This window comes from Salvelinus fontinalis, chromosome 33 (genome assembly GCF_029448725.1).
Source record: "Salvelinus fontinalis isolate EN_2023a chromosome 33, ASM2944872v1, whole genome shotgun sequence".
Classification (NCBI taxonomy): Eukaryota; Metazoa; Chordata; class Actinopteri; order Salmoniformes; family Salmonidae; genus Salvelinus; species Salvelinus fontinalis.
In genome coordinates, this window is record NC_074697.1 from 38,221,711 (window position 1) to 38,247,197 (window position 25,487).

The 25,487-nt window shown below is 46.0% G+C and overlaps 2 protein-coding genes and 1 pseudogene across 9 annotated transcripts in view; 1 reads left to right on the forward strand and 2 right to left on the reverse strand.

The window, feature by feature from the left end:
- Positions 1–813: 813 nt before the first annotated feature.
- Positions 814–4,678, reverse strand: LOC129831599 (thiamine transporter 2-like; annotated as a pseudogene).
- A 395-nt stretch (positions 4,679–5,073) lies between these two features.
- Positions 5,074–22,244, forward strand: daw1 (dynein assembly factor with WDR repeat domains 1). Of its 3 annotated transcripts, XM_055896048.1 has the most exons (13): positions 5,074–5,179; positions 5,510–5,582; positions 7,614–7,758; positions 8,156–8,214; positions 8,820–8,942; positions 9,238–9,337; positions 9,476–9,583; positions 13,867–13,973; positions 14,074–14,176; positions 15,057–15,171; positions 15,535–15,611; positions 21,244–21,406; positions 21,730–22,244. In XM_055896048.1, the coding sequence occupies exons 1-13, from the start codon at positions 5,140–5,142 to the stop codon at positions 21,762–21,764; spliced, it is 1,248 nt and encodes a 415-aa protein (XP_055752023.1). In that variant the 5' UTR covers positions 5,074–5,139; the 3' UTR covers positions 21,765–22,244. The 3 variants fall into 3 exon arrangements, with proteins under 3 accessions (XP_055752023.1, XP_055752024.1, XP_055752025.1); XM_055896049.1 differs by lacking the exons at positions 21,244–21,406; positions 21,730–22,244 and adding an exon at positions 17,918–21,237; XM_055896050.1 differs by lacking the exons at positions 13,867–13,973; positions 14,074–14,176.
- The window catches only part of LOC129832189 (A-kinase anchor protein SPHKAP-like), a 139,020-nt gene continuing 135,774 nt past the window's right edge, over positions 22,242–25,487 (reverse strand). For 4 of the 6 annotated variants that reach the window (XM_055896042.1, XM_055896043.1, XM_055896041.1 and 1 more), the window contains 2 exons: positions 23,936–24,141; positions 22,242–23,821 (listed from right to left, as the gene is read on the reverse strand). In XM_055896042.1, the coding sequence (XP_055752017.1) occupies positions 23,669–23,821; positions 23,936–24,141 (359 nt within the window). In that variant the 3' untranslated portion in view covers positions 22,242–23,668. The remainder of the gene's footprint in view (positions 23,822–23,935; positions 24,142–25,487) is intronic. The other 2 variants (XM_055896047.1, XM_055896045.1) reach the window with 1 other exon arrangement.

A 25,487-nucleotide genomic window follows, 5' to 3' on the forward strand; every position in this document is an offset into this window, starting at 1 on the left:
AGAGCGTTTTCTTCCTTGCTTGTACTTTTCTTTATCAGGTTGGTAGGTAGTAAAGTGGTCATAAACATGGTTCTATTACTCATAAAGTATTAAAGGCTCGGATTTAAAAAATAATAATGTGTACACTCCTCTAAAGAGAGTATAAGAGTATGAAGACAAGGCATTGACATCCTGTAGTCTACTGTACCTGTTCCACCGTCAGGTTTTTGTCTGGACCAGTCAGGTAAGGGTAGATGAAGGGTACGAGAGGTTTCACAGTACTGAAGAACCCATAGACGCACAGCAGAGTTGTGGGATAGCCCCATCCTCACAGATCCACAAACAGCGATAGTCACTACTATCACCCACACAAGTTTTTATACTTCATACGAAAAGCAGGTTTATTGCTTTACCTGCTAAGGTTAGTCTGCTCTCTCACACTACTCTTAATCCAGCATGTGTCTAGTCCCCATATGGAAGTCACCTCGGTTTGTTTTTGTAATCAGTGAGCTCAGTCTGTCAATCAACAACCTGCTCAATAAATGTATGTGATAACTAAAACGCTAGATAGATAATGCATATTTAACATGGTCATAAGTATCAATTGAACACACCTTATCTTTTGGATGACTTAAAGAGAAGTTGGACAAAACGATGCTTAAGCAACATTGGTTTTATTTTTAATATAAATCCAAGTATGTAACACCATGAAATTCAATGTTAGGGTAAACCCCTGAAGAGTCCTAGCCCCCCTCAGTCTCTGATAGTCTATTGTCTGTGGTCAGAACAGAACCGGTCTGAGGGCACCTCCACTTTGGGTTCGTCTTTCTGCTCCTAGTCCATTGCCTGTTTAGGTTTGCAGTGGTGTGCACAGGCTGTGTACATCCCTTGGATCAGGAAAAGCTCAGATATTGCTGCATAGTAGCTGCCATAGACGACAAACTGGACAAAGGGAAATTTGATTAGACGGGTCAAGAACAGTAAAAATGTTGTAAGAATTATCCACCAGGTGTCACTCTCTCTTCACTTTTGGTAACTTGTGCAGTGTTCAGATAAAGGGATGCGCACTGCCCTTTCTAGCTCTGGATTGTGCAACCATACCTGCGCGACAATGTCTAGCCCCAGTGCAGTTTCATCAGCAACGATGGCTGTGAGAATGGTCTGCAGCAAGAGGGTGACAAAAGTGTTGACCTCTCCATAGCACATCATGGAGAGGTTGGCTGCATTCTGGAATCTGTAAGGACAAAACAGATAGCACTTTGTACTGAATATTTTCATTGTGCTGATGAATGTCTATGGGATGCATGGAAGGTGTATTAAATAAATATAGCAGAGCTCATTGAAGTATGGCCTAGAGAGTATTCAGCATTTACGTAGTGAAGCCTTGAAGATGAGGCCGCATGAGGCCGCATCAGCAGCATGAGGCCTTGAAGATGATGTTGCCAGCATAGCTTGCCCAAATTTTGCTGGTGAGCCCAATCAGAAACACGGCCCCTGCCCCCACCGGAGAGAACACCCCCAGTGACAGCTTCCCCCAGACATTCCAGGTCACCTTTACATGACCCACACAAAAGGCTATGGCTGCACCTATGGGACAACAACAGTGAATGATTTCCTTTTTAGATCCTGAGTAAACACTTGTAAACTGTTTAAATACTTGTAAACTGCATCCTTCCTTCCTTCCTTGAAGCAATCACTGATCCAACACTGTTGGCTGGGTTAAAGCATAGGATTCAATACATGGCTTTCATCAATCAATTAATCAAATGCATTTATAAAGCCCTTTTTACATCAGAAATTGTCACAAAGTGCTTATACAGAAACCCAGCATAAAACCCCAAAGAGCAAGCAATGCAGATGTAGAAGCACGGTGGCTAGTAAAAACTCCCTAGAAAGGCAGGAACCTAAGAAGAAACCTAGAGAGGAACCAGGCTCTGAGGTGTCGCCACTCGTCTTCTGGCTGTGTCGGGTGGAGATTATAAGAGTACATGGCCATTAAGGCCAGATCGTTCTTCAAGATGTTGAAAATCCATTCATATCAGATCAGTGGTTACTCCAAGCAAGGACGGATGCAAAATTGGAAGAATTCAAACAGGTCCCTCATCGTATTCCTAGGGACAGTGTTCCTACCATAATTTATAGGACAGTATAATGTCTCTATCCCTGAACACATAGGATCGAGGACAGGGCTTTGATTTAATTAAAGGGATACTTCGGGATTTTGGCAATGAGGCCCTTTATCCACTTCCCCAGAGTCTGATTGACTTGTTACAATAAGTCACTATCTCTCAAACCTGAGCTATCAGCAATAATCAGAAAAATTGTTACCCAAGCTATCACTTTAATTAAAGCAATTACTCTTCTCTGCATGCAGAGCCCAACTTGGACCAAAGCAAAGATGACCGTGGAACTACTTTGCCTTAAGCCAACCGAAACACATTACCCATTTAATCATGGAGCACATATAAATCAGATTGTGAGACCAACATTCAGCTGTGTGCTGGTAATTTGGGAGTTTTATTAGTCTATTTTTATTGAGAAATAAAAAAAATATTAGCATTGTAAAATTTTATCTCAATATAAAATTCACCAACCGGTAAACCCCAAAGCACAGTTACTCCACTGAACACACACACAGCTCCTGTGCCTCCTCCACTGCACTCACTTCATCCCCCACCTGGATCTTGGCACTCAGGTCCAGGACAGCCTTCTCCCCCCTGAAGAACATCCCCCGCTGGGGAATGGGTAGCAAGACAGAGATGAGGAACGCAACGCTGAGGATCCCCAGGGAGATGGCGTTGAGGTACAAGTAGTCCAGCCCTGCCAGGGAGACCAGCAACTGGCCTAGGGTGGCCCCTAGGGTGGAGCCTGTCAGCATGGCACTGCGGAGGTAGCCGGTGGCCCGCTAGTACCTCGCTGGAGGGATCACACCACTTCCATGGAGGTCACCACGGCATAGTTGAACTGCAGAAAGGTCATGGCGGTCAGGCCAGGGGCAAAGCAGAGCAGGACATAGTTGGTGACCAGGAAGAGGCCCTGGACCACGATTACCGGCTTGTACCTCAGGAGGTCTGTCAGCAGGAAGACGGGGAAGAGGACGGCCAGGTAGGACTACGTCCAGATGGGGAACAGGTAGTTGGTCACCTGAGGAGGTGATTCATTTATCAGTAGATCTAGTCAATATCCACAGGGATACCGAATAGTCCTACCGATCCTCTATATGAAACAAAAAAAAGAACCTAGCCCATTGTATACGGTAGCACATATGCTATTTACACAAAAGTATGTGGAATCACCATCAAATTAGCGGAATTGCTATTTCACCCACACCCGTTGCTGACCGATGTATAAAATCGAGCACACAGCTTTGCAATCTCCATAAACACTGGCAGTAGAATGGCCTTACTGAAGAGCTCAGTGACTTTCAACGTGGCACCGTCATAGGATGCCACCTTTCCAAAAGTGTTTAAATTCCTGCCCTGCTAGAGCTGCCCCAGTCAACTGTAAGTGCCGTTATTAGGAAGTGGAAACGTATAGGAGCAACAACGGCTCAGCCGCGAAGTGGTAGGCCACACAAGCTCAGAGAATGGGACCGCCTAGTGATGAAACTGTCCTCGGTTGCAACACTCACTACCGAGTTCCAAACTTCCTCTGGAAGCAACATCAGCACAAGAACTGTTCATCAGGAGCTTCATGAAATGGGTTTCCATGGCCGAGAAGCCGCACACAAGCCTAAGATCACCATGCGCAATGCCAAGCGGTTCTCTTGGAGTTGTGTAAAGTTCGTCGCCATTGGAGTCTGGAGCAGTGGAAATGCGTTCTCTGGAGTGATGAATCACGCTTCACCATCTGGTAGTCCGAAGGACTAATCTGGGTTTGGAGGATGCCAGGAGAATGCTACCTGCCCGAATGCATAGTGCCAACTGTAAAGTTTGGTGGAGGAGGAACAATGGTCTTGGGCTGTTTTTCATGGTTCGGGCTAGGCCCCTTAGTTCCAGTGAAGAAAAATCTTAACGCTACAGCATACAATGACATTCTAGACAATTCTGTGCTTCCATATTTGTGGCAACAGTTTGGGGACGGCCCTTTCCTGTTTCAGCATGACAATGCCCCCTTGCACAAAGCGAGGTCCATACAGAAATGGTTTGGCGAGTGTGGAAGAACTTGACTGGCCTGCACAGAGACCTCAACCCCATCGAACACCTTTGGGATGAATTGGAACACCGACTGCGAGCCAGGCCTAATTGCCCAACATCAGTGCCCAACCTCACTAATGCTTTTGTGGCTAAATGGAAGTCCCTGCAGCAATGTTCCAACATCTAATGGAAAGCCTTCCCAGAAGAGTGGAGACTGTTGTAGCAGCAAAGGGGGGACCAACTCCATATTAATGCCCCTGATTTTGGAATGAGATGTTCGACGAGCAGGTGTCCACATACTTTTGGTCATGTAGTGTATTTCATTCTATCATTATAGTGGGCATCATTTACTTTCCCATCCCATTAAAACTGATCATGTGTAGCATACAGCTCTCTGCTGCTGGTTACTTTACCACCTCCTCAGAGATGTTCTTGTATGGTCCAATAAGGTATGTTGTCAGGAAGGGCTCAGCTGGTCTGCAGTTAGCGAAGAACACATTGAGCTACAGAACGGATGTGGGAAACACCCAGCCAGTGGACTTTAGCTTGGCCCAGCAACACATCCTATGCCTTCTGCACCCCTCAGGTGCCCGACCTCTGGGTCTGAGTCCTATGTACCACTAGTGTCTGTTGGCAGTAGGCAGCTGTAGATCACTGGGCGAAGTCCTTGTCGGGGAAATTTATGAATTTAGTCTTTGTCTATGAACTACATGTGCATAACTGAAAATGCAAGTTTATATGAGGGAGACTTTGAGCTCTTGGGAAATAGTCCCACTGGAAAAGTTTACGTCAGCCTCTGTTATCATGAGAACAGAGTTTTCTAGTCTCTATTGTTTCTAGTCTCTATTCTTTATGTACATGTTATGATTTTTTTTGTGCACAGTTATGGAACAAGTTCTGTCTTTTTTGAACAGGTTAGTTGTAGGCGAATGCGTTTCAGTCCATCTGCGCATGCGTCTTGGCCGCGATAGTCTGTCGCCATAACAACGCTTTGTTGACAAGTGATACCTGCTGGAGAAGCGAAATGAAACTCAAACGATTCCTTCTCAGATATTATCCACCAGGTAATGAACATGTTGTTGATTATGCTAATATGCATTAGAATTAAGATACTAATGAATGTTTGGACAAGTAGGTAGCTAATTATTTGTACCATTTTGTGCAACTACACTGCAACTTCAGTGCTGTTCTGACCTACTGAGCTAGCTGGCTTTGCTAGCCCAGAGCAGAGCTTGGTCTCTGTGCTAGACAGACCAGTTAACGTTAGCTGTAACAGGATTTTTTTTGCATGATGCACAAATTGATGCAAGTTGAAGTTACAAGTAGGCCTAAAGTAACTCGTATCTCACACTTGGTCTGGTTTCGAATATTCAATTGATGCTTTTTGTTCACAGGTATCATCCTGGAATATGAGAAAGGAGGAGCTCTGAAGACTAAATCCATTGATCTGTTGGATTTGTCTCCGGAGTGGGTAGACAATAGTACAATTCATGTTTATGAATGAGATGATGTGTTTAGTGTTCATATGTGCAGGGTTGCCAACTTTTGAAGAAAGCTTCGAATGAGATTTGCTAACTGAATTTCATTACTGCCTGGCACAACCCCAAGGCCTAGAGGCTAATTTCCTGCAAGTCTACGTATTTTGAAATGGTTTAGACCCATGACCAGGGTGTAAAAAAACACACACACAAAAGCACAGCTCAGGTGTATTCAGGATGCTTTGAACATTAAATGAACACTCAAAATTCGGCGCCTTTGTTACTTTGCGTTTAAAGTATGCATTTTTTTTTAGGTGGTTTGACACTTCATTCAGCAAGTAATGAAATGAGATGGGGGGCGGGGGGGGGGGGGGGGGGGGGATACTAGAAACATTGGGAAGGTTGGAGCAGGGATTTGTATGGGACACATGCCGGGGAGTGTTACCAATACACCAAGGCTCTGCACAGGAAATTGTTATATTAACTGTTGATGGCAGAGGGTAACCAAATCATAGATTGCAGTCTTCTTGTCCAAAATAGGGCTCTGAGAAAATCCAGCTTGCTCTTCAGGAGGGTTGACCACCCTTGATCTATGTTTCCCAAGTGCTGGGTGTTTGATAATGTACTTGTTATAACAATTAATTTCTCACAATCACCCAACCTTCAAGCAAAGTCTAATGAATATCAATATTCAGGCGGTTTATAGTTGAAGATCCTTGCCATCATCTTACTCTACATAGACAAAATATTATGCCTTTATGAGTTGTGAGTCCCCCTACCATCTCTGTCAAGCATGTACTAAAATATATACAATTATATTTGATTCCTGGAGCATTTAATATCCCATGCTTAAACTGTCCATGAATGGCTGCAAAAATGCATTGCCTCATATCATTCATTTATCAAAGACACAAGTAGGCATATCAGATTTCAAAGATGTGATGATACTGGCATAATTGGGAGGAAGTGGAATAATAAAATACATTTTGGGAATAACAGTAATGTTGTTGCTGACAAGCACAGTAATAACTCTATATTTTAGCCCATTATTAAGAATGAGCATTGTTCCACTGATCAGACCAAATAAAGTAAACAGATAATACAATCTGAAGACAAGATGACATCAATCTTCCCCTACACCCTAACCAAATGATTCTTCTATTTATTTTCCCACTCTAGAATCAAACATTCACTTTTGGTTTCACAATTTGTTTGGCAAAATTATTTTTTATAGTTACTAAAGATCACCCGACCAAACTTCCCTGCTAAAACATACTGTAGGTCTGTCTGCTGCCTTTTTGTTGTCACATCCTAAATGCCAATCACCAAATGAGAGGACTAAAGCAAGTGTGGATTAAATCGACTTTAGTACATGCTGTCAAAAAGCTGCATTCTGCAATAGATTCATGGACGGTAGTAACAGCATTTGACATAAAACAGCGCTACCATGCTGCTCTTTTAACAGTTTTATAAAATCAGCGGAGAATATTCTCTCTCTCCATTCAGCTCCACTCTAATCTCGAGGGGCATTTCTTTAAAACATGCATCCTATCCCCCCTGATCCCTCACATAACTAGACCAATCATATGCTGCGATGTGATGCGGTTCACAGTGCTGCGGTTCACAGTGCTGCGGTTCACAGTGCTGCGGCAAGGCAGGGCAATGATAGAGGTTTTGCTCGTGATGTTAAATTGTAGGCGCAGATGCTCTGATTTCGAAACGATTTGGAGCACAGTTGAAAAGTTCATGACATGGACTAATTAGAAAAATAAAAGCAGTAGTTTTCAATGTGTGAGATATAAGAAGAGGGTCAAATGCGTGAGAGTTGGCAGCCCTGTATGGTATGCAGTGGATTATACTGGTGCTAGTGTAGTATGAGTATGAGGATGATGATACAGGTAGGTAAACACACCCACTAATTCTTTACAATTTGTCACTGATCCTGCAATACAGTATGACGTCTATTCTCCTTTTTTCAATGACCATGATGCATCGCTCTGACACGTCTCTATCCATATAGGACAGACACCGAGGAGTTAATATCAGAGATCAGGAAATCGGAGCCACTGATCACAGCATCACGCGTCGACCAAGTCAAACTCTTGATCCTCAGACTGCAGGAGAAACTGGGTCAGCAGGACAACCGCAGATTCTACCTCTTCAAGGTCAAATACAGCTTCCATATTTCTGAGCTACCTATTTATTTTCATTAGGCTCTCTTCTAATTAATAATGTCATTGTCTGCCTCCTGATTGTCCACACTTGTGTGCCAGTGCACACTGTTAATGCAGCCATAGGCAGCCATTAACAGGCACGACCACACTGCCAGTGCCTTGTGTAAACAGTACAGCCATCCTGTAATTCCTCATTTGATCCATAGATGGCAGCAGGGGGTGGGAATTGTAGATTTCTTCTAGAATAACAGGACTCTTCCTCAGCACATCAAAGCCAGATGTATTATGTATAGGTATTACACGGTCAAACGTATAGATGTACATTTATTTAATTCAGTCAAGTAAACTGCCACAGAGTTTCATTTTTTTTAATCCTTCTCCCTTGCAGGCGCTGCAGGCGCACATACTGCCACTGACAAACGTTGCCTTCAATAAATCAGGCTCGAGGTAAGTTTATCTGCACTGCATGGAGATGTGCAGAGAACCCCTGGCGCTTGTCTTTCTGGTGTGCAAGGAGAAGTAAATATCTCTCTTTTTACACTCTCTGTCTCTTTCTTTCTTTATCCTTTTCTCTGTCTCTCTCTCTGTTTCTCCCTCTCTCCCTAATCTCTCTCCTTCTCTCTCTGTTTCTCCCTCTCTCCCCAATCCCTCTCCTTCTCTCTCTGTTTCTCCCTCTCTCCCCAATCTCTCTCCTTCTCTCTCTGTCTCGCCCTCTCTCCCCAATCTTTCTCCTTCTCTCTCTGTTTCTCCCTCTCTCCCCAATCTCTCTCATTCTCTCTCTGTTTCTCCCTCTCTCTCCAATCTCTTTCATTCTCAATCTGTTTCTCCCTCTCTCCCCAATCTCTCTCCTTCTCTCTGTTTCTCCCTCTCTCCCCAATCTCTCTCCTCTCTCTGTCTCTCCCTCTCTCTCTGTCTCTCCCTCTCTCCCCAATCGCTCTCCTTCTCTCTCTGTCTCTCCTTCTCTCTCTCTCTCTCTCTCCCTCTCTCTCTGTCTCTCTCCTTCTCTCTCTGTCTCTCCCTCTGTCTCTCTCTCTCTCCCTCTCTCTCTGCAGATTTATAACTGGGAGCTATGACAGGACATGTAAAATATGGGACACGGCGTCAGGTGAGGAGCTGCACACACTGGAGGGCCACAGGAACGTGGTGTACGCCATCACCTTCAACAACCCCTATGGGTAACCACCTTTCTGTCACTCTACCCCAGGTTTAAAAACACCAGGACCTGTATTCATAAAGTGTCTCAGAGTAGAAGTGCTGATCTAGGATCTCGATTTCATTACGATCTAAAAGGCTAAACTGATCCTAGATCAGTAGTCCGACTCTGAGACTCTTAGGTCCCAGAGAGCCTTATTCCTATTCTATGTTCCTCCGTTGTCTTACACCTAAGGCCAAGGGAAAGAGTTGTTGGTGTTTAAAATAAAGTCTTTTTCCTATCTCAAATCGTACCTTTATTTATCCTCTGTAATCCAGGGACAAGATTGCCACTGGGTCCTTTGATAAGACCTGCAGACTGTGGAGTGTAGAGACGGGCAAATGTTTCCACACCTTCCGAGGACACACTGCTGAAATAGTACGAGAGACTTTCTAATCTACAGATTGGACTTTCTGAGAGATTGTACTTGTCCTTCAGTATCAATAGGATTGCAGTGAGCTTCGAATCAGATTTTCTATGTGAATGGCAGCTAACACTGTTTTCTGTGCTGAACAGGTGTGTTTGGCGTTTAACCCTCAAAGTACCTTGGTGGCCACGGGTAGCATGGACACTACGGCCAAGCTATGGGACATCCAGACTGGAGAGGAGGTGTCTACACTGACAGTGAGCTAGCTCTCTCTCTCTCTCTCTCTCTCTCTCTCTCTCTCTCTCTCTCTCTCTCTCATATCTCTCTCTCTTCTCTCCACACGCTCTGTCACGCCCTGGCCTTAGTATTCTTTGTTTTCTTTATTATTTTAGTTAGGTCAGATTGTGACATGGGGAATGTTTGTGTTTTTGTTGGTTTTGGTTTTGGGTGTTTCTATGGTAAAGGGGTTGTTGGGTGTAGTATATGGGTTTGTGTTGAGTTCATGTATCTAGCGTTGTCTATGTATGTTTAGTTGTCTAGGAGAGTCTATGGTTACCTGAATGAGTTCCCAATTAGAGACAGCTGATTTCGGTTGTCTCTGATTGGGAGCCTTATTTAGGGTAGCCATAGGCTTTCATTTGTTGTGAGTAGTTGTCTATGTGATACGTTTGTAGCCAGTGTGTGCACATCGTTATTTAGCTTCACGATCGTTTTCTTGTTTTGTTAGTGTGTAAGTGTTTTTGTTTCGTTTTGCCTTCTTCGACAATAAAAAGGATATGGCTTATTTTCCTAAAGCTGCGTTTTGGTCCATCAATCCTCCACACGATCGTGACAGAACTACTCACCAATACAGGACCAAGCGGCATGGAAAGCGGCAACAGGACCCACCTACACAGGATTCGTGGACATGGGAGGAGATACTGGATGGTAAGGGGCCGTGGGCACAACCGGGAGAATATCGCCTTCCTCGTGAAGAGCTGGAGGCAGCTAAAGCCGAGAGGAGGCGATATGAGGAGGCAGCACGGAGACAAGGCTGGAAGCCCGTGAGTACAACCCAAAAATTTCTTGGGGGGGGGGCCTTAAAGGGAGTGTGGCGAAGTCAGGTAGGAAACCTGCGCCTACTCCCTGTACTTACCGTGGAGAGCGAGAGTACGGGCAGACACCGTGTTACGCAGTAGAGCGCACGGTGTCTCCTGTACGCGTGCATAGCCCGGTTCGGTACATTTCAGCTCCACGTATCGGCCGGGCTAGACTGAGCGTTGAGCCGTATGTCATGAAGCCGGCCCAACGCATCTGGTCACCAGTGCGTCTCCTCGGGCCGGCGTACATGGCACCAGCCTTACCTATGGTGTCCCCGGTTCGCCTACATAGGCCGGTGCGGGTTATTCCACCTCCCCGCACTGGTCAGGCGACGGGGAGCATACAACCAGGTAAGGTTGGGCAGGCTCGGCGCTCAAGGGAGCCAGTACGCCTGCACGGTCCGGTATTTCCGGCGCCACCTCCCCGCCCCAACCCAGTACCACCAGTGCCTCCTCCACGCACTAGCCATATGGTGCGTGTCTCCAGCCTTTTACCACCAGTGCCTAAACCACGCACCAAGCCTCCTGTGTGTCCCCAGAGTCCTGTGCGTCCTGTTGCTGCTCCCCGCACTAGCCCTGAGATGCGTGTCCCCAGCTCGGTGCCACCAGTCCCGGCACCACGCACCAGGCCTACAGTGCGCCTCAGCCGGCAGGAGTCTGCCGTCTGCACAGCGATGCCTGAACTGCCCGTCTCCCCAGCGCCATCTGAGCCATCCGTCTCCCCAGCGCCATCTGAGCCATCCGTCTCCCCAGCGCCATCTGAGCCATCCGTCTCCCCAGCGCCATCTGAGCCATCCGTCTCCCCAGCGCCATCTGAGCCATCCGTCTGCCATGAGCCTGCAAAGCCGCCCGTCTGCCATGAGCCTGCAGAGCCGCCCGTCTGCCATGAGCCTGCAGAGCCGCCCGTCTGCCATGAGCCTGCAGAGCCGCCCGTCTGCCATGAGCCTGCAGAGCCGCCCGTCTGCCATGAGCCTGCAGAGCCGCCCGTCTGCCATGAGCCTGCAGAGCCGCCCGTCTGCCATGAGCCTGCAGAGCCGCCCGCCAGACAGGAGCCGCTAGAGCCGCCCGCCAGACAGGAGCCGCTAGAGCCGCCCGCCAGACAGGAGCCGCTAGAGCCGCCCGCCAGACAGGAGCCGCTAGAGCCGCCCGCCAGACAGGAGCCGCTAGAGCCGCCCGCCAGACAGGAGCCGCTAGAGCCGCCCGCCAGACAGGAGCCGCTAGAGCCGCCCGCCAGACAGGAGCCGCTAGAGCCGCCCGCCAGACAGGAGCCGCTAGAGCCGCCCGCCAGACAGGATCCGCTAGAGCCGCCCGCCAGACAGGATCCGCTAGAGCCGCCCGCCAGACAGGAGCCGCTAGAGCCGCCCGCCAGACAGGAGCCGCTAGAGCCGCCCGCCAGACAGGAGCCGCTAGAGCCGCCCGCCAGACAGGAGCCGCCAGAGCCGCCAATCAGACAGGATCCGCCAGAGCCGCCAATCAGACAGGATCCGCCAGAGCCGCCAGCCAGCCAGGATCCGCCAGAGCCGCCAGCCAGCCATGAGCAGCCAGATCCGCCAGCCAGCCATGAGCAGCCAGATCCGCCAGCCAGCCATGAGCAGCCAGATCCGTCAGCCAGCCATGAGCAGCCAGATCCGTCAGCCAGCCATGAGCAGCCAGATCCGTCAGCCAGCCATGAGCAGCCAGATCCGTCAGCCAGCCATGAGCAGCCAGATCCGTCAGCCAGCCATTAGCAGCCAGATCCGTCAGCCAGCCATGAGCAGCCAGATCCGTCAGCCAGCCATGAGCAGCCAGATCCGTCAGCTAGCCATGAGCAGCCAGATCCGTCAGCTAGCCATGAGCAGCCAGATCCGTCAGCTAGCCATGAGCAGCCAGATCCGTCAGCTAGCCATGAGCAGCCAGATCCGTCAGCTAGCCATGAGCAGCCAGATCCGTCAGCTAACCATGAGCAGCCAGATCCGTCAGCCAGCCATGAGCAGCCAGATCCGTCAGCCAGCCATGGGCCGTCCCTCAGTCCGGAGCTGCAGTCCCTCAGTCCGGAGCTGCAGTCCCTCAGTCCGGAGCTGCAGTCCCTCAGTCCGGAGCTGCAGTCCCTCAGTCCGGAGCTGCAGTCCCTCAGTCCGGAGCTGCAGTCCCTCAGCCTGGTGCTGCCCCTTATCCTGGTGCTGCCCCTTACCCTGGTACTGCCCCTTAGTTCGGAGCTGCCCCTGACCCTGGTACTGCCCCTTACCCTGGTACTGCCCCTTAGTTCGGAGCTGCCCCTTAGTCCGGAACTGCCCCTTAATGCAGTGGGGTTAATGTGGAGGGGGGTCATTTGGAGGAAGCTAAGGAGGCGGTTAGGGACTGTGGTGACGTGGGGACCACGACCAGAGCCGGAGCCGCCACCGTGGATGGAAGCCCACCCAGACCCTCCCCTAGACTGTGTAATGGTGCGCCCGGAGTTCGCACCTTAAGGGGGGGGTTATGTCACGCCCTGGCCTTAGTATTCTTTGTTTTCTTTATTATTTTAGTTAGGTCAGGGTGTGACATGGGGAATGTTTGTGTTTTTGTTGGTTTTGGTTGTTTCTATGGTAAAGTGGTTGTTGGGTGTAGTATATGGGTATGTGTTGAGTTCATGTGTCTAGCGTTGTCTATGTATGTTTAGTTGTCTAGGAGAGTCTATGGTTACCTGAATGAGTTCCCAATTAGAGACAGCTGATTTCGGTTGTCTCTGATTGGGAGCCTTATTTAGGGTAGCCATAGGCTTTCATTTGTTGTGAGTAGTTGTCTATGTGATACGTTTGTAGCCAGTGTGTGCACATCGTTATTTAGCTTCACGATCGTTTTCTTGTTTTGTTAGTGTGTAAGTGTTTTTGTTTCGTTTTGCCTTCTTCGACAATAAAAAGGAGATGGCTTATTTTCCTAAAGCTGCGTTTTGGTCCATCAATCCTCCACACGATCGTGACACGCTCTCACAACCATCCAAGTCCACATCCATTTGTTAATGACTTAATTCAGTCACTTATATGCATTCATCCATTCATTTTTGTATATGATTATTCATGATGTGCTGGTCCAGCAGTCACCCTGCTTACTGTGTTCTATCTTCCCATCATATATGTATATGCAGCTGTGACTGTAATACATTCAGAAGGTAATCTATCTAAATCCTCAGATACAGTTTCCTGCTGCACGTGGGCAAACTGTTTGGCTGGGTGTTCCAGAGAGGGGATTCTGTGTGCTCCTCTCTACCCCTCCTCTCTACCCCTTCTTCTTCAATTATTCCAACATTAGTCATGCTGGTGAATATTGTGACTCGAGCACAAAAAGGCAAATGTGTTCCTCAAACTGAATTGAATGAAATTATGCAATTTAGTTCTCTCAAAGAAGAAAGAATGGCATGTTTACTTGACTGTGCTTTCGTTCGCTCGCTCGCTCTTTCTCTCCCCCCCACCCCCCCGCCCCCCTCTCTTTCCTTCCTCTCTCAGGGCCACTCAGCAGAGATCATCTCCTTGTCGTTTAACACAGTGGGTGACCAGCTAGTCACTGGCTCCTTTGACCACACTGTTTCTCTGTGGGATGTTCCATCTGGGAGGTGAGAGCCGAAGTGTGTGTGTGTGTGTGTGTGCGCGCGTGTCCATCCATGTTTGTGTCCGAGTCTAACCACCATTAACACCCTCCTATCATTCTACCAGGCGTGTCCACACACTGATAGGTCACAGAGGGGAGATCAGCAGTGTTCAGTTTAACTGGGACTGCTCCCTCATCATCACGGGCTCCATGGACAAAAGTTGTAGGGTGAGCTCTCACATCCCATCTCACATCATGTCACATCTCCTTTCATCTCTCTCACATCCCAGCTCACGTCATGTCACATCTCCTATCATCTCTCTCACACCCCCTCTCACATCGTGTCACATCTCCTACCATCTCTCTCACATCATGTCATATCTCCCGTCGTCTCTCTCACATCCCATCTCACATCGTGTCACATCTCCTACCATCTCTCTCACATCATGTCACATCTCCCGTCGCCTCTCTCTCATCCCATCTCACATCGTGTCACATCTCCTACCATCTCTCTCACATCATGTCATATCTCCTGTCATCTCTCTCACATCCCATCTCAAATTGTGTCACATCTCCTTTCATCTCTCTCACATCCCACCTCTCATCATGTCACATCTCTTATCATCTTTCTCACATCATGTGACATCTCCTGTCATCTCTCTCACATCGTGTCACATCTCCCAGCATCCCTCTCACATCCCATCTCACATCATGTCACATCCCCTATTATCTCTCACATCATCTCTCACATCCCATCTCACATCATGTCACATTTCCTATCATCTCTATCTCTCTCTCTCTGGTAGAGACTCCTATCTCTTTTAAGCTCTGCATCATTTAATAAGGAAAATTAAATCCTTTAATTATTCCAAGATGAGTCACGCTCGCTGGGTAGTTGTGTGAATTATTCACGTGGTTGCATTCCTAAAGAGAAGATTGTGGAGAGAGGAAAACACCACCATTGTGTTGTTACAGCACTTACCGAGCTGGTTGTCTGTTTTAAAAGGCTTTTAAAAATAGATTCATTTACATTTGACATTTTGACATTGTGTGTTTGTGTCCTTATGTGTGTGTGAGTACCGGAATGTGTGTGTCTCTGCTTCCCCAGGTGTGGGAGGCAGCGAGTGGGAAGTGTATGGCCACACTAGCAGGCCATGAAGACGAGGTGCTGGATGTGTGTTTCGACTACACCGGTCAACTCATAGCCACCGCCTCGGCTGACGGTACGACCGCAGAGATGCTTATCTTACTAATGGTGTTCTATTTAATTACGTGGGTACCTCGACCTCTCTGCTGTTTCCATGATTGTTCAGTCCAGGTACCTTGTATTGACAATGTCCTAGGCACTGAACAACTATATCCGTACTGTACCCAGCCCAACCACCCCTATTTTACACTGTCATGCCAACCCAAATCGTACTGTGGTGGCTTGAATATTTATTTTTCACATATTGTCCTTTCCAGCACAGTTCCAGCAACTATGGTGTATGACTAACCAGGCCAGCTCAATTTAATTCCTTTTATTTTAAGGTTCAACTTCACTCACCGGATGATTTGAGAAATCAATATTTCCCTCTGACTCTTAGGCACAGCGAGAGTGTACAGCGCTGCCAGCTACCAGTGCATCTCCAGACTGGAGAGCCATGAGGGAGAGATCTCCAAGGTGAGTCACTGAGACAGGTAATGGTTCAAACAGGAACCAAAATGCCCCCTCTCTCTCTCTGTCTCTTTTGTCTGCCTCGGAGCATCCGTCAGACTCACAAGGGTACAGGACTGGACAGGAGGGATGAGGACGGCGGTCCACTTGCCGGGGGGGATGTTTCTACCTCCTGTTACTGCTTCTTGTGTCAGTTGCTAGGTCAACCACGTCTTGACGATGACGGAGAGAGACATGACCTTGAAGGTGTGTGTCCCTCAGGCCAGAACGTTCCAGAAATATTTTCCTGCTCTACCTATTGGCTGATTCCTGCTCTACCTATAGGCTGATTCCTGCTCTACCTGTGCTCTTATTCAAAACAGCCCTGTTAAAGTCTCACTTCCCAAGTTTTGCTGCCTAGCGACTGTGATTCCCCCTTCCCCCCTGTAGTCTCATTTGATTCCCTGTAATGTTACACCTTGAGCCCTTTAATGTCACACCTTGGTTGTTTTATTAATAAAACACCATGACATAGTCTGTCCCTGCTCACTGTGTAACTGCATTAGCCACGGCTGTATAGAGCCACATGTAACCTGGGCCTGTATTGTAGGTGACCCAGCTGTGACCTAAATGTGTGTGTGATCTAATCAGCCTCTGCCATTTGACAGTTCTGCCAGTGTACGTGTGTGTACATATTTGTTAGTGTGTGTGTACGTGCCTGCATGTTGTGTGTGTTTCTCGCTTGGAGCCACAGCCACTAGGCGCCCGATTCAGGCTTAGGAAATGTACTCCTTTCCTACACACACCTTTCCTACGCACTTTTCAATAGTTTGATATCAGACTTACCTTATGCAGATGCGTAATGGGCTTCACAGGCGTGGTTAACATTTATTAAATCGCTGGAAACCCTCCCACTTGCTGGCCAACCGTTTTTCTCGTGGAGTTTTCATTCAATAGGATTTTCAGTACATTTATCTAAATACATGCATTTGTACCTTTAACTGGAATTGGTTTTCCTTTTCAGCAACAATTGGTAGATTGAAAAATATTCTGATATTGTATATTTTTAAGGGTTAGGAAAGTATTTATGAATAATAAAATAACAGCTTTGGAGAACCTTTATGCAAAACATCCTCACTAATCATGGAACTGTGCCAAGTCCATTTGTTGTGCAGTGTGCTCCAGGTTTAACCTGCTAGGTGTGGTCTGTTCCATAATGATTCTAATAGGCTACGTGTCCTAAATTACTGTACAGCGTTAGCCTAATATGATCCAGTAATGCTAGTGACCCTCAGGAACTAACTACACAGACGTGACAGAGGAAAGAAAGGTCAACCAACGACGGAATGGAATGATGCAAAATGTAAGGAAACTAACACTAAAGTCAGTGTATGTGGGTATAACTGACGGTGGCTACCGATGGTGGCTAATATTTAACATGAAACAAATTGTAAAAAATACAGTGAAAAGTCTGGGCGTATGATTGAAACATTCTCATATGGTCTCCAAATTTCAACTGAAGGGCCAGCATTTCATAAACTTCACTGTGGAAAAGTTAACATACATTTTTGTCGTTTAGCAGACACTTATCCAGAGCGACTTACAGGAACAATTAGTGATAGTGCCTTGCTCAAGAACACATCGGCAGGATTTTCACCTAGTCAGCTAGAGGAATTGAACCAGTGACTTTTCGGCTACTGGCCTAACACTCTTAACCACTCGGTTACCTGCCTATATATTGATATACTTTAGTTTGTTGCCATATGACTGGTTTTACATTTGGCACCAACGATCATAAGGTCAAATATATCTAAAACAATGATAGGTTGCTCAACCTTATTCATCATTTCATTGTGCATAAAGGTGGTGGAATTATGAGGGAGTCAAGGTAAGAATACGATGTATCTGTAGACACCTCTGCCACATTTGCTCCATTTTATCTCCAGCCCTAATGAATATGGGGTGAATAGCATGTTATTATCATGCTTAAATTCAAGGTCAGAATACGCATAGGGAGAAAAGTGCATAAAAAGGGAATGATGTTCCAATTTAGCGCACTTAACTCAGGTCGCAATCCCACCCTAGCTGCCTCATTGGGCTGCCTGTCTTGTGTTTACTGAAAGCCATCAGAGCCCAGCCTCGGTAATAGGATGGAAGGAGGATGATTTCACAGGATTATGACACTAATCTCCCCTTAACAGGACACCTCTCTCCCCTCCCTCCGCCTCCTAACCGCTGTGTCAATCTCTTTTTTCATCACTCTCTCCCATTACTTCTGTCTCTGTCGGTCCCTCTTTTAATTTTCATTCTAATTTCCACTGTCATCCCTCCAGCTCCCTCTCCCCACTCTTTGTTGTTTCTTTCTTCCTTTCATTACAAGGGGTCAGATTTAATCGTCAGAAGCTGACTTTTTCTTAAAGTTCCAGTGCAACTGTTTTTATCTCAATATCAAATCATTTCTGGGTAACAATTAAGTACCTTACTGTGATTGGTTTTCAATTTAAAAAAAGAAAATTGTTTAAAAAAATTCTCAAGCTAAAATTTTGCTAGGACTGACTGGGGGTGGTCTGAGTGGGGAGGGGAAAACTGAAAACTAGCTGTTATTGACAGAAGTTTAGAACTCTCTTTCTTATTGGTCTATTAACTAATTGGCCGTCTGGTGATGCCACCAGGCAGGCCAAAACTCCGTCCCACCAAAACAGGCTGAAATTTCATGCTGTCTATTCAAACAGCTCTTACTCTAAAAGGGCATTATCATCATTTTCACAACTTCACAGTGTTATTCCAACCTCATAGTGTGGAAATATATAAACTCAGCAAAAAAAAGAAACGTCTTCTCACTGTCAACCGCGTTTATTTTCAGCGACCTTAACTTGTGTAAACTTAACTTGTGTAAATATTTGTATGAACATAACAAGATTCAACAACTGAGAAATAAACTGGACAAGGTCCACAGTCATGTGACTAACAGAAATGGAATAATGTGTCCCTGAACAAAGGGGGGGTCAAAATCAAAAGTAACACTCAGTATCTGGTGTGGCCACCAGCTGCATTAAGTACTGCAGTGCATCACCTCCTCATGGACTGCACCAGATTTGCCAGTTCTTGCTGATGTTACCCCACTCTTCCTCCAAGGCGCCTGCAAGTTCCCGGACATTTCTGGGGGGAATGGCCTAGTCCTCACTCTCCGATCCAACAGGTCCCAGACATGCTCAATGGGATTGAGATTCGGGCTCTTCGCTGGCCATGGCAGAACACTGACATTCCTGTCTTGCAGGAAATCACGCACAGAACGAGCAGTATGGCTGGTGGCATTGTCATGTTGGAGGGTCATGTCAGGATGAGCCTGCAGGAAGGGTACTAACATGAGGGAGGAGGATGTCTTCCCTGTAATAGACAGCGTTGAGATTGCCTGCAATGACAACAAGCTCAGTCCGATGATGCTGTGACACACCGCCCCAGACCATGACGGACCCTCCACCTCCAAAACGATTCCGCTCCAGAGTACAGGCCTCGGTGTAACGCTCATTCCTTCAACGATAAATGCAAATCCGACCATCACCCCTAGTGAGACAAAACTGTGACTCGTCAGTGAAGAGCATTTTTGCCAGTCCTGTCTGGTCCAGCGACGGTGGGTTTGTGCCCATAGGCGACGTTGTTGCCGGTGATGTCTGGTGAGGACCTGCCTTACAACAGGCCTACAAGCCCTCAGTCCAGCCTCTCTCAGCCTATTGCGGACAGTCTGAGCACTGATGGAGGGATTGTGCGTTCCTGGTGTAACTCGGGCAGTTGTTGTTGCCATCCTGTACCTGTCCCGCAGGTGTGATGTTCGGATGTACCGACCCTATGCAGGTGTTGTTACACTTGGTCTGCCACTGCGAGGACGATCAGCTGTCCGTCCTGTCTCCCTGTAGCACTGTCTTAGGCGTCTCACAGTACGGACATTGCAATTTATTGCCCTGGTCAAATCTGCAGTCCTCACCTTGCAGCATGCCTAAGGCATGTTCACGCAGATGAGCAGGGACCCTGGGCATCTTTCTTTTGGTGTTTTTCAGAGTCAGTTGAAGGCCTCTTTAGTGTCCTAAGTTTTCATAACTGTGACCTTAATTGCCTACCGTCTGTAAGCTGTTAGTGTCTTAACGACCGTTTCACAGGTGCTTGTTCATTAATTGTTTATGGTTCATTGAACAAGCATGAGCAACAGTGTTTAAACCCTTTACAATGAAGACCTGTGAAGTTATTTTGATTTTTACAAATTATCTTTGAAAGACAGGGTCCTGAAAAGGGGACGTTTCATTTTTTGCTGAGTTCAGATGTTTTTTACTGCACTGTGTCACGTTCCTGACCTGTTTTCTGTTGTTTTGTATGTGTTTGACGGTCAGGGCGTGAGTTTGGGTGGGTAGTCTATGTTATGTGTTTCTGTGTTGGTTTAAGGGTGACCTGATATGGCTCTCAATTAGAGGCAGGTGGTTTTCATTTCCTCTGATTGAGAGACATATTAAGGTAGGTGTTTTCACTTTGATTGTTGTGGGTGGTTGTTTCCTGTGTCAGTGTTTGTTGCACCATACGGGACTGTATCGTGAGTTCGTTTTGTTTGTAGTCAGTACTTGTTCGTTCGTTCTTTGTTACGTGTAAGTTCGTAGTCCAGGTCTGTCTACTTCGTTTGTTGTTTTGGTATTTGTTCAAGAGTTTTCCGTCTTCGTCTGGTTCCTTGTAATAAATAATATGTATAACTCCAACGCTGCATTTTGGTCTAATCCTTGCTACTCCTCTTCGGATGAAGAGAAAGAGGAGGCCCGTTACACACTGGGCCATTAAATGAAAATAATATCTGTAGAATGAATGTCATAGAACCAAATATTGCTAAAAACATAAATTAATTGTTTTGATGATTAAATATGCAGGAAAGAATGTAAAATAGTCATTGTTATGGCATTGAATCATCTGAACAGAATCCATGTGAGTCTACTCATGACCATTCCCTTACTCCATCTTCTTCTGCCTCATCCTTCTATTTCTCTTCACCTTTCCTCTCTTTTCACCACTCTCTTTCCTCGTATCATCTTTTCTAAAAATGTTATACCTCAGTGCTCTCCTCTGTCTCCATGCTCCCCCCTTCTCTCTCTCCTCAGTGCCCTCTCGCTCTCCTCTTTGTGCTCGTTCCTTTCTCTCTCGCTCTCTTCTGTATTCTGTCAGTGTCACCCTCTCCCAGAGTTCTATTTCCATTTCCTGTCTGAGGCCTGCTCACCACCCTGCAGCGTGAGGCTTTTAATAAAAACACACTTTACTTTTAGAGAATGTAGAGCCAGCATCATTTAATCATCCCAGCTCCATGTTCATTTCTTCACCTCACTGTGTGCTTGTAGATCTCTCTGAAGTCTGACTATGTGTTCCTTTGGAACCATTCCTCCATATCAAATGCCTGGCAGACTTCCAAATGCCTAACAGACCTCAATTTACAGTTAATAGCCTTTTAAGAATATAGTGCTGACAAGTTGAATGTTCCACATGCTGTGCTCATTTGGTGGTTCATATCTACTCTTGCACACTTCCTCATCAGTGCACACTCCATCCAGCCATTCACTCCATCACTCCTTTTCACTCTCATAACACACACACCCGTGTGTCAATTTCAACCTCCCCTTCGTCACCCTTGCAGATCTGTTTTAACGCTCAGGGCAGTAGAGTTCTGACAGCCAGCGCTGACAAGACGGCTCGCCTGTGGGACGTCCAGTCTGGCGTCTGTCTGCAGGTCCTCGAGGGACACACGGACGAAATCTTCTCCTCTGCCTTCAACTACGAGGGTGACACCATCATCACAGGTAATATGTACCCTCTATTAGGGCTGGGGTCAATTCCATTTCAATTCAGCATTAAGTTAGCATTGAGAAAAATGTGAATTTTCAGTTTACTTCCTGAATTGTCTGAAATGGAATTGAGCCCAACCCTGCCCTCAATATATATATATATATAATCTTACCTATTTAAAATGTAAAGATGCCACTGCAACCTCTTCACAGCCAAACAAACATCATTTTTTTCTCCACTCACAAACACTTTTATCAAGGTTCAAATTAACAGGCCATAGCTGGGAACGGTGAGCTACCTCCTTTTCCCACCTGTCCCTGTCTTCTCTCTGCTGCAGGCAGCAAGGACAACACCTGTCGCATCTGGCGCTGACCCATCCTATGGTCAGTGGTCAGTAGGGTGTGTGAGGAGGGGAAGGCCATCTGTCCATCCCCCAACAAGAAGATGACTCCAACATGGCCCCGATTGAAGATGCCCTTCCTGGAAGTTATCACTGACCCAACGTATGTGACCTCTAATCTCCTAGTTGCTGTGGAGTAAGATTCAGTAGAACAGATAGCTTTGGTGAATGAATTTGGTCCCACTGTCATTTTACTATGTAGCACTGTCTAGACAGACAGTTTAGCGCTGTGGATGGGTCCCAATGGCACCCAATCCCTATTAAGTGCACTACTTTTGAGCAGGGCCTATAGGGCTTTGCGGCCTGCATTCACCGGTTAGGATTTGACCTGGACTGGTCACTTTGGTCCTCTGTCATGTTCAGTGTTTATTTGTGTGTTAATTGTAGAATGGGCTGGACGGAAGAATGTTTTCTCCAACCCTCTTTTGCTCAATAAAGTCTATTCATGCTCACATTACATGGATTTATTGATCTCAAAAGATTAAAGATACATTCAGTTTCTACAGCAACAGAGTTGAATTGTGTGCTTTTTAATGCCGACGATTTAACACTAGAGTACCACTACGCAGATAAAACCTGACAAACCAGATTCACGTACAAATTAGACACTACAAACCTTCTCTGTCTTTCTGAAAGTAGTACAAATGAAATGATAGAGAGCAGTCTTTCTACCCCAAGGTGCAGCAGTTCGAGAATCTACAATATGTACAGCTATCCAGAATAAACAATTCTCAAAGAACATGAAGAACGACAGATTACTTACATAAGAACGACAGATAACATGAAGAATGACATAACTTAAGCAGAGGTCAAAGTTACAACAGAAGTAGACAACGTTGGCCGATGTAAACGACAACTATGTTCATCTGGGTCCGTGTTCACAAAGCATCTCAGATTAGGAGGGCTGATATAGGATCCGTTTGGTATGTTTACCAGAACCAGGGGGGGGGGTCTGATCCTAGATCAGCATTCCTGCTCTGAGACACATTGTGAATACAGGCTCTGGGCAACTGTCAAGCGTAGTAGTGCACACCTATGTTGCTGCCAGCAAATCCCAACTGGAATGATGGCTGCTGTCTGACAGTCTCTTCAAGATAGCTACTGTACATTAAAACATCATCTGGTGTCTTTTTGAGTTCGATTGGTTGAGGGAATGGGGTACAGTGTTCTATTGGTGCCTTGTTGTTTGTTGTGTGTGTGTTTATGTTTAATAAATACATCATTTATAAATTAACACAGCAGATTGTGAAAATGTAATGTATAGGATATATAACAACTAAAGGAATACAAATTCTGCAGGCTAGAATCTCAGATGGCTGATTTGTTTGCACTAAATAAATAAGGCCTACATCCCAAACTGATGCTGGGTTTTCCATGGGTTCGTCTAACTAGGGACCGTGCATCAGAAAATGAGAAACATGCTTATCTTATTAAAGGGAGACATGTCTGCTCACTGCAGCCTAATGAAAGTCCTCAGTCCCATAAGGTGTGTATAATGTCACGGGTGTGGTGTTTTATTTAGCCTGGAAGCCCGACCTGTTTGGGCTTCAGTCAGATCTTCTACTCCTCGTTGTCCATTGACCATAGGAGTTGGTAAAACAGCACAAACTAATATGGCACCAGTAAAGGGTTTCTATCCTAGTAGCCAGACTTCTAGCGTTCCTTGTCATGGCTTACATCACAATTAACGAAAGAGGAATTGGCTAAAGCACAAACAGATCTGGCTACCAGGCTAGGGGTTTTTCATGATTCGCACTCCGTGTGCTGGGAATCACTAGGCTTGATGGTGGGGTTTGATGCATGGGGGGGTACACACAGTTGGGGACATTGGCTGGTGTGTGTGTGTGTTTGTGTAGATGGGGGTTGTTGGCAGAGCCTAGTGGGTCTCCAGTAGCCAGTCGAAAAGACTGGACAGAGAGCTGCCTCCGTTCTCCTCTTCCTGGTGGAGCTTACAGAACTGGATGATAGCGCTGAAAAGATCTCCGATCCTCCATGCCTTCTGAGACACCAGCTGCAACACCCTCTGGAACTGAGACATCACACACCAGATTACCATGCTCCTTGTGCACTACACAAGACATGCACATAACAGAGTACAATACACACACACACACACGTAGGAGCATAATCAGAGTCTGTGTACCTGCATGTGCTGTGCTGCACCCACCTTGGACGTCCTCTCTTTACACTTCCTGAAGTAGACGGCATGCAGGCCCAGCTCGGAGGCAGCGATCCACTGCAGGGCCAAGCGCAGCTCTGAGTCCACACACTCTGGATCCAAGTCACAGTTGACCACCAGAAGCTCCCTGTGGCTGCTACTGCCGCCTACTGTCCACAGTGAGCTGCCCTCTGCAACACACACAGGAAATACATCACGCCCACTTTCTGTATACATCAAGCTCACTTCGTGTAGTTTCAATGCCAAAGCTACGCCGAGGTCCGATGGAACATTGGATGGATTTGGCACTAAATAGGTTGAAGTTAGGTTGGGTAAAGAGGGCTTGATACCATCAATGTGGGGAGTAGTGAAATACATTTAGTTATTTTTTCAGTAGCTTGGTGGTAGTTAAACTCAATTAAAATCTTGGTATTGTTTTTAGTAGTTAATTACTTTGCCATTTAGTGGTGTAGCTAACTACTGGAACTAAACACAACTTTTTTTTGCACAAATAAAATATGGGTGAAGAATTTACTTTATTTTTTGGCATCAGACCTGCCTAATTCTAACTTGAAACACTTCTTGTGTGCCTCATTCTCACTTTTCGTGTTTAAAAGGCTAAATTACACATCTGACTCCAGAGGGAATATTTCTTACAATTTTTATTTATTTTTCTATAATTTGTTCTTGCAATTTAACATTTCAGATTTCGATATATAGTACTGGTCATAAGTTTTAGAACCCTACTCATTCAAGGGTTTTTCTTAATTTTTTACTATTTTATACATTGGAGAATAATAGGGAAGACATCAAAACTATGAAATAACACATGGAATCTTGTATTAACCAAAAAAGTGTCAAACAAATCAAAATATATTTTAGATTTGAGATTCTTCAAAGTAGCCACCCTTTGCCTTGATGACAGGTGTACACACTCTTAGCATTCTCTCAACCAGCTTCATGAGGTAGTCACCTGGAATGCATTTCAATTAACAGGTGTGGCTTGTTAACTTGTTATTTTGTGGAATTATTACTTTAAAGACATGAAGGTCAGTCAATGTGGAAAATGTCAAGAACTTTGAACGTTTCTTCAAGTGCAGTCGCAAAAACCATTAAGCACTATGATGAAACTGTCTCTCATGAAGACCGCCACAGGAAATGAAGACCCAGAGTTACATCTGCTGCAGAGGATAAGTTCATTAGAGTTACCAGCCTCAGTAATCGGCAATTAACTGCACCTCACAGAGTTCAAGTAACAGACACATCTCAACATCAACTGTTCAGAGGAGACTGCATGAATCAGGCCTTCATGGTCAAATTGCTGCAAAGAAACCACTACTAAAGGACACCAATAATAAGAAGAGACTTGCTTGGGTTAAGAAACATGGGCAATGGACATTAGACTGGTGGAAAACTGTCCTTTGGTCTGATGAGTCCAAATTTGAGATTTTTGGTTCCAACCGCCGTGTCTGTGTGAGACGCAGAGTAGGTGAACGGATGATCTCTGCATTTATTGGTTTGCACCGTGAAGCATGGA

Bases quoted from the DNA above. Each gene is read 5' to 3' on its own strand.
- daw1 (XM_055896048.1), top strand. From the start codon at position 5,140: ATGAAACTCAAACGATTCCTTCTCAGATATTATCCACCAG. The intron at 15,172-15,534 runs GTACGACCGCAG...TCTGACTCTTAG, and splicing joins AGCCACCGCCTCGGCTGACG to GCACAGCGAGAGTGTACAGC. The intron at 15,612-21,243 runs GTGAGTCACTGA...TCACCCTTGCAG, and splicing joins ATGAGGGAGAGATCTCCAAG to ATCTGTTTTAACGCTCAGGG.